At 37.9% G+C, this 12,901-nt stretch overlaps 1 protein-coding gene across 1 annotated transcript in view; it reads right to left on the bottom strand.

Moving 5' to 3' along the window:
• Positions 1 to 12,901, bottom strand: part of bcr (BCR activator of RhoGEF and GTPase) — a 73,055-nt gene that overhangs the window by 26,777 nt on the left and 33,377 nt on the right. Inside the window, exon 2 of the mRNA XM_056268279.1 lies at positions 1,365 to 1,549. Coding sequence (XP_056124254.1) covers positions 1,365 to 1,549 — 185 coding nt within the window. The remainder of the gene's footprint in view (positions 1 to 1,364; positions 1,550 to 12,901) is intronic.

The raw sequence follows: 12,901 nt of genomic DNA, 5'->3' as shown, positions 1-12,901 counted from the left end.
GCTCATCCAAATTCAATCTTTTGAGATTGAATCTTTGGGAGTTTGAATAAAGGACACATGACTTTTTTTTGTCATTTTCAGCTCAATTTGAATAGAGTGGCCATCTAAAACAGCTTCAGTGACAGATGATGTAAATTTCTTAAATGTGTAGACACAGAGAAATTGCACTCATTAAAATCTTATCTATTTCTTAAGGCTAAACGAGGGTAAGAAAATGTGCATGAAAAAATGGGTGACCATCCCTCTGTAGTGTAATTTGCAGGTTTATTTGCAGCTCAATTTAAGACGTTTACATAGCAAATCCCTCTTTGAATCATCCATATTTTAAATCCCTGGCTGTGTGTATGTTGGGTAAACACATAGAGCATGTAGGTGTGTTACTGGGGAAGGGTGTACGAGTGTGTGCAGGTGAGCATCTACTCTGTATTGATTAAAACCCATGTGGGAGCTAAACACTGAGGTCATAAGGATCCGAATAAATGCTCGCCTCTGGGCATGGTATTGGCAGGGAGGGAGGGATATCAATCAATTTGACAGCCAATAGCTGTGTCAATGAAGCAAGTAAGCTCTGTTTTACCATCAGTAATTTAATTTGATGGCATGACCACTACGCACGATGAAGACAGTTTCCTGAGGCTCTGAAATGAAAGCTATGATAACTTTAAACCTTGGTTGATACAGCATCTAGAAAGAATTTCTTTAGACCACGCATGACTGCATGAAATGAATGATGTGACATTCTTTTGCACAGTGCCGAGCTATAAAATATTTACTAAGCTAAGATAAGCAGTAAATGTTTAATTAGAATAGTACTATATGCAGACTCAGCACTTCAGAATCTGCAAGCTTTGAAAACTGGCAAATTTCACAGCTCACTGGATTTGTTGTGTACCATTACTATTGAGGCTATAAATACATGTGGGTTTACTGTTACATTTATTTATAATGGACTGCTTCACAGATGGCATACGGGGTGGATTCTTATCATGGAACAATAATAATAATAATACATTTTATTTATAATGCGCTTTTCTAAACCCCAAATAAAGACATCTCTAATGCATACTCTTTACATTTGCATTCCACCAAGAAAGCATTCATCTCTCTATGCCCATCAAAATAATTAGCTACTATTATTACATGGGCATCTGATAAGTCTGACTGGTCATTTGTGGCAATCTGCAGTCAAATATTTTGTATTGTCCCTGGTAAGAATTTCATACATAGCTCAGCCTTATTGCTCTCATAGCAGTCTGTAATAATGAATAAATAAATAATGTAGTTATTCAAATGTCAAAATGTCAAAAAAATCAAAATGTCAGATTTCTCTATGTCTGGCAAGGGGTTTACAGGCAGTGACTTACAGACTTTGAGGACTCGATCGAGCCGGAGGAGAGGGTGTCTCGACTGCTGCGGCTCTTGGAGCTGAGGTGAGGGGAGGAGGACGGGGAGTCGTCGATGTAGGGCAGGATGTCATGGTGTCGCCGCTGCTCCTCCGCTCGGTCTGCGTCGTAACCGTAGGTGGGCGGAGTGCCTGTAAATGGAACATCTGTGACAAAACGGAAGGGAAAAAAAGAGGGATATAGTTCACAAAACCATGTACAAGAGCAGCATTCTATTATTTATGGTAAGTAAAATATCTTTTGAACACTTCTTACTAGCATGTACTGCACAGAAATAAAGCAACTGATTGGTAAAGAACAGTAAAACTAATATTACAGTTTATGCCCCATCTCTTAATGTCATCAGCTAAGAGAGTCAGTTTCATATTCTCAGTGTTCAATTGATTCAGTTTCAGTGGCAGTCTAACATTAGCCTAGAGATCTTAAAGAGCAATGAGATTATGTCTGGAGTGGGTTTTAAGTTTTTGAATTAATGCAGACAAGCCAGAACTTTCGATATACTATAAGATCACTTTTGGGTTAAAGAGTTTCTCCCAGCGGAGGACGAGATATAAACGAAGACAAACGCATATGTAGAACAACAGCCCAAGTTCTCTATTCCCAGACTGGTTTGGCCATTAAGCTGCTGGCAGCCACACTGGAGGATCTCATATTTATTCAACACAAAGCTCTCAGTTAAAACTAACTGTTTTGCCCTCGTATAAGACAAGCACATCTGCTACCCCCTGAGAGAAATATGCAGGACATTAAGTCCTTCAGAAAGGTGACACCAAAAACGCTCGACTCAGTGCCAGCTTTAAAGGACTGACAGACACAGTGAACTGTCAATTTAAAGTCATTGCTGATGAAACTCCTTTTTTGGGGGAGTTTTCTGTTGGCAGGTGCACGGGAAAACTCAAACTGCAATTTTCAAACCAAAGAAAAGGCCATGGCAACATAGTGATTTTTCCACCACACAGAGAGAGGATGGGCAATGTGAGTATTTACTTGATGTGGAAAACACACAGTGTTTCGTGAGGTTTACCAATTACACAGCCAACAGAGATGTTGACTTTAACATATAGTATGTATGACTAGCGTGAAAAATTCATGGATCATTTTGGTTACTTTGAAATAAAACTTACTGTAGAGTCACTTAGTTATTTTAAAAAATTCTTATTATCAATGTTGAAACCAATTGTGCTGGTTAATATTTTTGTGGAAAGATACTATTTTCCTCAGGATTCAATAATGAATAGATGAATACTTCAAAAGAATAGCATTTAGTTAGAATATGATTAAATATCAAATTATCGATGAATCATAATGTGTGTGAAAATATTCAGAAACAGGTTTTAAGCATAAATATGGCAGTATGAGACCCATTGCATAAAGCCAGATGAGAATAAAACAGCTTTAGCTGACTGAGTCACGCAGCCTTGTCATTGCCTTAGCGTTCATCCTCGCACTCCTGCCTCTGTCATCTCCCTCTCTCTCTCTTTCCTTCACTCTTTCTCTCATCCTTTCCTATAGCTTCCCACAGATGTCTGCTGCTCTTTAGCCAAAGGAGCAGCAAGCCATGCACATCTGGAAACATCATCAACATTATAAACAATTCTTAAAATCAGACGGCACTTCCAACTCTCTGTGAAGTCTAGACACACGCTTGTACAGTAACAACAACAAATTCCATATAAATTCTGGACAGTCCCAGACATAACCTGCAGATGGATTTTTTTTTTTTTGCATTGGCTTGAGGAAAAATCTGCTAGATTTAAAAATGGTAAAATGTGTTAAGAACTGTATAATACTACTGCAATAATATTGCTAGCTGAAAGCATTATAAAATCAACCCCCCCCATACCCCCCCCCCCCCCCCCTAAAAAAAAAAAAAACAAGGACATTTAAATTCTGCCAGAATCTGTGGGCTTGCTCATGGGGAATTAATCCCAGGATCTCTCAGTGCTTGACCTTCTCCGGTGTGTTAACTCAGGGTTATTCTCTGCAGGAATGAAGAGCAGATTGAAACCTACAGCATGATGTCCCTTAGCGGCCAACGGGTTTATGGGAAGTGGGGAAGCCTGGGAGATGAACTGCTGCAAACCTGCCAAAATCTCATCATCATGTGTGCCAAAGAGCATAAGATAATCCTATCATTTGGGCTCAGAAAAAAATAACGAATTTGTGGAAGGAATTGGGGTACTAATGTTTCTATGAGTGCCGACATCTCCTTCAGGGGTCTTTGGATGGAGAGGTGAGGGTAGTGACGGGGGCTGCATCTGCCAGATAAATTAAAGACACGCCTTCCTCCTCCCATGTGTCACATGTTCCATTAAAGTCTGGAAATAAGAGTGCAGAAGAACGTGTATGTGTGGTACATATGAGTGCACAGCCTCTAGGGAGGGACAAAAACTGGGAAAAGAGATGGAAAATGACACATCAGGGATAAAGAAGTCAGTCCATTTTCTTCCACACAGTTGGTTTTCCTAAATATCCAATTTTCTGGCAATTTAATACCCCCCACTCCTAACCATCCTACACACAGAAAATAAATGAATATGAAGAATGGAAAAGGGGAGGTGAAAATTAAACAGAAATGAGTAAAGCACCACCTCGGGCCACGACTGAATCAAATTGGGATTGCACAAAGAAGCTAATTTGATGAGAGGTGTCATTTTAAGGGCATAAAAATAAAATAATACGGTCTGTGTTGGCTGATATTGCTTTTGCAGACTTGTCCACAGAGAGAGAAAAAAATCAATTCAAAAATATAAAACCAAAAAGAAAATGTAGAAAACAATAAAATGACATGTGCATTTGTGAAGTGTTTGGTATTTCAATGTATCAACAACACAGATTAAATTAAAAAATATCTATATAGATTTGAGGTCAACGAGTTCATTACTGTTTTTTAAGTAATGATTAAAATCCGATTATGAATTTAGAGACGTGACTTAACAGAAAGGGTTTTAGCATGCTGACAGTCTACACAGTCAGCCCTCTCCTAGAAGTTTCTAAATTTGTCCCTAAAGCACCATTGCAACAACCATCTAAGCACTGCTTTGATAAAAAAAAAAAAAATCACCACCGTGAACAATAAATGTTAAGAAAATTACTGTCAGACTAACCCTAACCTTTGAATTTGAGGGTCTACATGTCCAATAAAGCCCATTACAGATTATTCCAAAAATGTGCCTCGAGTAAAACAAGGCAATTAGATTATCTGTGTGGTTATCTCTAATCTAAGTGGCATGTTTATCTCCAAAGAAATAAACACAAAAAGTGATTGGGTTGAATCCAGGAAAGCAGCCAAGTCTGGTGTGTTGCGATCGCACAGGGAAGTGTCCTAGTGTGAGTAAATTAGCCTTTGTCCCAGCAAGAGGAAGAGTGAATCACAACACACCAACACACATAGGCAACCCTGCAATCAACAACAAGCTGCCATCTACTACCAAACCCTATCTTTGTTTGCCCTGACCATGTTTAAAAGCATGACAGCAGAATCGGATTAAAATGTGTCCATGATGCGGCCACAAATTCCCCCCTGAGTCCTTCCTCTGCCACAGGTTTATGTGAATGAATGATTTAAACACGGATTTGTCACACTCAAATCAATGTCTTAAATGCATGTTTATGAGTATGTTAGTATGCTATGCACTTTTGTCAATTTTTCCGACAAGCTCAGATCCGTTAAACTTCCTTTTCCAAACAATCAAGTCTTTAAAAGTGATTTGGAAAATATAGTTTTAAATGACAAAAAAAAAAAAAAAAAAAAAAAAATACAAAAGTAGTGCTGTCTGACTGAATTGATGTCTATATTATTGTTAAATTCTAGCAACTATGTCAGTCCTGTCATTTAAAAAAAGAAAAATGTGTGCTATGTTTTCTCGAGAAGAGAGGTGCTGTTGCAGAATAGACTGAGAAAGACTGAAATCTTCATAAATAGTTCCCTGTGATTAAATCATGACTAATTCAGTTAAGTCAGAGGAAATTCCCAGAAGTGTCTGAAAAGCAAGAAAAACAGGCACCGTCTTATCTAGCACCCTTCCCAATGGTAACTCTGTTTACCAATCTGCTTTCATGACAACATTTCATGCCAGTTGAAGAGAAAAGGAAAGTGCTAAACATGAAAAACTAGCATCCGTTTCAAGGAGATGGCTGGCTCGGCAGGGAACCTGGACGATAACAACTGTGATTATGTCACAGTTGATTTCAGCTTTACACAATATGCACTGATGTCAGACTCACCAACTCCACATGGTTCATATCCCCCCAGGACCGCATGGCAGAAAAGAGGGTGGCCCAGCGAGATGACTTCCTGCCAACTGTTTGATCACTGTAGACGGCGGAGCATACTTGTCTCAGCACTCTTCTAATGACACCATTAATTATCAAGTCATGTCATCTGCATGACTGATATTTTGCAATTTGTTACGAATTCGACAACCATTAAAATCTTCGAGTCAAGTGGGCAATTACGCAGTCAGGCCTAATTGAAGAGCGTGACCAAAAAGGGCTGGTATACATTACATAAATGATCTAATCACAATATTTGTTCAGAATGTTACCAAATCAGACATAACATACTAGATTTGTACATTTTCTGATTGATTCAGTTAAAAGAACCAGTTTAAAAGAGACTAGTCACACTGTATGTCATTGATTCACTAAACAGAAACAGTTCATTAGAATTAATTGTTTGTGAATCTGATTACCTGCATGTTACTGAAACACTAAAAAGTGCAGGTTCACAAGAGTCATTTGTCTTCGAAAAAGGCTTCACTTGTTGCACTGCATGTTTCTGATTTACTAAACAGAACTGGTTCAGAAGAGTCACTAGTTCATGATTTGGATTACAGTAGTTGTGGTGTATGTTTTTGAGTCAAAGACAACAGGTTAAGAGACATTTGTCTGTTAATCAGCTGACACTGATTACGCTGTATTACTGATCATCACTGATTACGTGTTACTGATTCACTAAAAATAACTTATTCATAGTCATTGTTTGTGACTTGGGTTACACTGGTTGTGCTGTATGTTTTTGAATCATTAAAAGGAACCACTCAACAACAACAGTCATTTGTTCATGAATCTGACTGCACTTGTTCGGCTGTATGTTTTTTAATCATGCGAGTCATTTGTTTCTTTAATCGGACTACACTGTAATAGTGATGCCTGTCTTAACAAACACTACTAATTAGGTAACAGTATTCTTTATCTTCAGTTGTCCTGTTTGCTCAACCAAAAGAAATTGTGCGTTTAAAAACACAATGTGTCAAGCAGGACCATCAATTTCCCAGCAGGCTTTGCAATCCAGGTTATAGAGGCAGGCTGAGAATGCATTGGAGCTCTAAATCTTTAGGATGCTCTTAAACACATGACTGCTTCCCCCTAATGGACCATCAGTATGTGATATCCTGGATCTGAAGCGGGAGGTCATTAATTTATCTATGTATTACCAGGTGTTTTACAGTCATCCTCTAGCTTTCAAGAGATGTTCCTTCCTCATAAAATGCAGATATAGAATGCAGAAGAATGCATAAAACAGGCTGATTCAAAAATAATAAATCTGAGATCAGCGTCCGATCATGGTGTTAAATCTATTCTAAGCTTTCACAGGTTCTTTCATCCACCACTTGTCTCACAAAACAAGTGTGTCTCAGTCAAAAATAGTTCCTAAAAAGATTGTATAGGGTGTGTGTGGGGTCACCGGTAAGGAGAAAGGTTAAAGGTGGCCTGTTGTGTGCTCATGTATCTCAGGTTTCAAATAGCATATGGCTCTCGGTGCTGGTCACCAAGGAGATGCCTGAAAAAGCTGAGTCAGCCCTGAACATTAATGCTGGAAAACCACAGTGCCCTTTCCACCTCGGTGCTCTCTGTGTGTCTCTTTCGATGTCCTATCTCTGTACTCTTTCTGTAGTAGATGAGTAGCAGGGTCAAGAATCTGTCCTGTCGATCATGAGTGGTGTATCTAGCTAAAAACCAACCATCACCTTGTTAGGAAAAACAACAGGCCCAAGCTTAGACTGAAGCAGAACACGCCACCCATAACAGATTTTCGATAAAGTATCCATGATATCCGAAACCAGCTGTTATCACTGACACAACCTCTCTGAGCAAACAGGAAGTTTGAAGTGAAAAAAGACCCATCTTAATACTGGCCTCTACACTTTTTTTTCACTAGCTTAAAAAAAATCCACATGCACATTAGTACATACTGAGCCCAGCAGGACCAAAATTGGCAGTGGCATACAGAACAGCAACCGCAGAGTTCGCTCTTATCATTAGCAAACAGAAGCCTCTGACAAAGGAGCAAATCTTGCTTAATCTGCTGTTAAACAGATGCCCAATATCACACCCCTGGCATTGTGGCATTAGCTCTTTTCAGAATTCGAGCTGAAAGATTTGTGAGCTAACGTGGAAATGTAGCCCAGGTAATGGCAAAGCAAACTGAAAGGTTGATTCATTTTGTTTTGATTGTTTGGCAAATGACAAAGGAGGTTGGATTTGTGAGTTTGGTAAGTTTACTTGCTCTAAACAACTGCAAATAACAGCATTCTTTTATTCCCATCCAGACTTATGACCAGCCCTTCAGACTGAAAATTCATTAGAAATCACCTACACTACGACCGTTCAAAGGTTTGGGGTCAGTGAGAATTTTTTTCTTGAAAGAAATGAATACTTTTATTCAGCAAAGATGCTTTAAATTGATCAAAAGTGAAGACATTTATAATTTCACAAAATATTTTTTGTGTCAAATAAATGCTGTTCTTTTGAACAGATTTTACATTTTAAAATATATTAAAATAGAAATTTTAAATTTAATATTTCACAATATTACTGTTTTCACTGTATTTTTATCAAATAAATGCCTGCTTAGTGAGCATTAGAGACTTCTTTCAAACACATTTAAAAAATGTTACTCCTGGCTGTGTAATTGGGTTTTTTAAATTGATGAGGGTAACAAAATGTACTTTTACAGTAGGTGACAGTACAGGCCTACACATTTACGAACCATGTACATAATAGAGTTGTCTATTTTCTATCTCTTTTGCTGAATTTTTTTGAGAAACACCTGGTTCATTCATCTTCCATCACTCATGTCACATCAATATGATTTTTCACTTTGTCAAAACAACAGAGCACAGGGAGATCTGAAGATACGTCCCACTGTAACACACATCATTACATCCTCCAGCTGCTGTAGAGACCAGATCTATCCTCCTTCTGCTCCTTTGGAAGGAGTTAATATATTCAGTTTGGGTTAAAAGAGTACGTTTAAAACAAAAACTCTTGGCTGGCCTGCGAGTAAAGCATGGGGATCGTAGGATTAATGCAGCTCTCTCTGTTTCACTCTCATTTATGATTGAGAGTTTCAGACTCCAAGGCTAAAAACTGCCACCTTAAAATGGCATATTTCATATAAACCTAGCAATAAAACAAAGATCTAACTCTTGCTCTTACTCTTTTCTTTATACAATGAAAGTGAATGCTGACCAGGAGCTGTCAAACTTCAAAAATGACAAAAAGCATTCTGAAGCCATAAATTAGGTTTGTGCGAGGAAACATCTTTTGTGTTTCATGGAGAGAGAAAAAAGAAGAAAATTATGAAGGTGAAGGTGAGTAAAATGATTTTATTTTTTCTCTTTCTTAAACATCTTACTAATGTTTCAGTGAATTTTCACTTTCTCCATGCTGCACAACACTGTTATGCCAAGTTATTATATCTGTGCATGTTTGTGTGTATGAATGTGTATAAATGAACATCCCTTTCCACACTAGAAACAGAGAAAAGCAAAAAATCCTTGAAACAGATGCATTGACCTGACCACACTTCAGAGATGGCCTCCACCATGAGACTCAACCAGTGGAGTCAGCAGATCAGACCCAGACTCTGAAACATCAGGCCCCCTCAGAGCACACATATCTCTAGAGAATTTCCAAGGACAACACCAAGTTACTAGAAACCTCTCATGAATATTCTTCAACATTACAAATTCTGTTATGACAATGAATTCACTTTTTATTCATGTATTTAATTTACATAAACTACCTTTCAAAAGATTTTTTTTTTTAAGAAATTAATACTTTTATTTAACGATTTTGCATTAGATTGATCAAAAGTTACAGTAAAGACATTTAGTGTTACAAAAGATTTCTAGTTCAAAATGCTATTCTTTTAAACTTTCTATTAATCTAAGCATCCTGAAAAAACTGTCATGCATGGTTTCCACAAAAATATTAATCAGCACAACTGTTTTCAACATTGATAATAATAATAAGTTTCTTGAGGACCAAATCAGCATATTAGAATAATATTTGGTGGATCATGTGACACTGAAGACTAAATAAATTACATTTTTAAAATATATTACAATAGTTTTATTTTATTTAATTGTAATACTTATATAAATATTATGGTTTTTACTGTATTTTTGACCAAGCAAATGTATCCTTGAGCATAAAAAGCTTTCTTTTTCTTTCTTTCTTTCTCTCTTTTTAAGATCTTAAGATTTTCTTATCTTACAATATCGTAAATTATATTCTTCTAATCCAGATTTAGTTAATCAAACTACTCATTGTAATTACAAAAAAATCTATTCTGCCAACTCTTCCATGCCACATGTACCCCCCACCCCCTTCCACTTGCTAGTGAAAGCTTTCTTTAAAATTGAATGTCTTTCCATCAAAACGAGGAGAATGCCTCCGTCAGCAGAGGCAGCCCTCTGTCAAACAAAGGAGATTTCCCTATGGAGCACGTGTCCTAAAACAATGTGGAAAAGACCTCCGTGTGCATGCTAGGGGGTCTAGGACTGAGATGGAGTTGAAGGCGGGTTGGGGGAGGGGCAAAAATAAGAAAGGGATAATGGGGAGGTGGTACTACAAAACCTCTGCAGTGCTGCACCACCATCTATTACACCGACCAGATGTGCACATGGCTGCCACACACAATACAGCATATCAAGGGCACTGGGAGTGAGTACACACAAACATAATCATTAATAACATGCATCAAGGTCAAAGTGATGGATATAAGGTTTTCGCAAATGTAGAAACACACATGGCTAATGATGGCAGTGAGGTGGATGTGATCCTGCCAGACCGGAGAAAACAACCCAGTACTTAAATCCAAAACACAGACCAAAGGTGCTGAAGAATAAGAAAGACAGAAAGAAATGGACAGAGAGAGGATATAACAAGCAGGAGGGGCAAAATTCAGCATGTGCCAACCTAAAAGAACAAAAGAACGCTGCATTCGGTCATCATTGTGACATGAGACACTGAGAAAAATCAATAAATTTGGGGTGGATTCACAGAAACTGCCATTCAATAGCACAAATTGAATGTGGCCGATTCCCCTGAGACTTCAAAAACCCTCAGGCCACGATCTGCTTTTCCACAGATCAACACACACACACAAACATTAACACAGAACATTACAGCTAGACCACAATCAAATATACAAAAAAATCTAATATACACCATATACACTATAAAATAGTAAAAAAAAAAAATGATTCTAATTATCCCCAAAAGCATTGTTCACCCTTCAAAAATGATCTAGAGAGCAAAATGGCCCAAAAAGGGGGAAGGAAAAGCTAATACACAAAGGCATCTAAAACCACTATAAACCACTGATTCATGATGTTACCACAGACAGATGGTTTTTAGGCACATATAGTGTAGACCAGGGGTCACCAAACTTTTTTCTCTGGGGGCCACATTATCGTTCCTGACTGTGATGGGGGGGCCGGGGCCGGGTCAGCTATATAACATAGAATTGTATGACCCAGACAAAAATGACCACCAGCAGGCCTCATTGTGTAGTAGAGATTACTAGCCTGGCACAGCCATCCCCACTACTATATCCACACTATATCAACACTTGATTCCTGGGACATATTTGTTTATCTTTACTAGTGGTTTGCAAAAGTAGTTTGAGTCTTCACACTTTGTTTTCATTTAAAAATTCAACAGATATTCCATTTATTTATTTTCTAATAAAAATAACATCAAAGCTGTCAAGGTAAGAAACATCTGCCTAGTTGAGGTGATTGACATTGGCAAAGGTGAGTGAAAAATTATAAATTATAGGTAGGCCTATTACAAACTCCACGGTCCTTGAACAAAAAAAAATATCGTTGGTCCACTGTTCTTTGAAAACTCTGCACTCTCTATCAACTTTTCGTTTAATGCTATTTTGCTGTCCTGAACACTGACAGTTCCCTGCGTGTGCGTTGTCGGGTGACGAATTCGGCAAATATAGTTCATTTTATAACTAAATATAATTTTTTTACTGAAAAAAATCAACAAAATACCAGATGCAGACATGTTATTATTTTCCAAAAAGCAATTAAAAAAAATAGGCCATGACGACTTTTGGGGATTGCCTCATATAGGGCCGGTTCAAGTAGTGGGGGGCTGGGGGGCCAGTCAAAGGGGGGTGGCGGGCCTGAGTCGGCCCGCGGGCCTTAGTTTGGTGACCCCTGGTGTAGACACTGAGGATGGATGTGTCACTAGAACAGCCATCATGCTGTCAATACTTTACACAACCAATATCATTTCAGGATGACATGCAGTTTTCTTTCCATGACTGATAAAAGGATTACACATAAAAGGTCCATAAAAGGACTGAAGACAACTTGAGGCTGGATTGATGCACTGACTTCCCTTTGTCTTATCTGTCTGTTCCTCTGAACACAGTAAGAACACAGACTAGATTGTCAAGAGCATTCGATGCATGCCCGTCATTTTGCCCGGCAATTTTATTGCCCGTCATTCATTATTTTTTGGTTATGCTTCATGTTAAAATTAATTCTGCAAATTTTCCCGGTGTTATTTTAGTATTATTTATATTATAATTTATTATATAATTTATTTGTCTATTGTATTTATTAATATTTTTGAATTAGCAATAATTTTTAGTTTTAAATGCTTGTGATTTTGTTATGTGCTTTTGTCATTTTTATTATTATTTTTTAAAATAAGGTTCTTCATATAATACTCGTTTTATTTTATTTTAGATTTATTTCAATTAACTTGTGGACTTAACAATTAATGGACTCTGAATGTAAATTCGTCCTTGTATCCACACAGAGAGAGAACTTGATGGAAAGCCAACCCCACTGCGACCAGTACTAACTGGCCAAGAGGAAGTACCACAGGTCAGCCGCCCACGCAACAAACCTCTCAACAGGAGCTGTCATCTAAACAGGGAAACAGCCAGGGTTCTAATTCAACACAAAAGGATATAATACAAGGAGACTCCAAAGAGAATTCATTAAATGTTACTCAAGTCATCCTGTTCTCATACCACATAATCAAGTGAGATACAGTGATCACAGGCAAAAATTCCCAACATTTAAGAGGAGTGCTTATCTAGACTCTAGAGAGTTTATCTTGATGTGTGCTGGTGAGAGAGCAAATGTTCTAATGGTGTAGGTTGAATGGCCTCTCAATCAATGTCAAAAGACCAACCAGCACAGGTGCATTTTAAAAGAAGACCATTTTTAAAAGAA

Source organism: Rhinichthys klamathensis, unplaced genomic scaffold (genome assembly GCF_029890125.1).
Source record: "Rhinichthys klamathensis goyatoka isolate OS25496 unplaced genomic scaffold, OSU_Roscu_1.1 h1tg000270l_1, whole genome shotgun sequence".
Classification (NCBI taxonomy): domain Eukaryota; kingdom Metazoa; phylum Chordata; class Actinopteri; order Cypriniformes; family Leuciscidae; genus Rhinichthys; species Rhinichthys klamathensis.
Note: the sequence above shows the minus strand (reverse complement) of the source record. Positions and strands in the feature narration are given on the sequence as shown.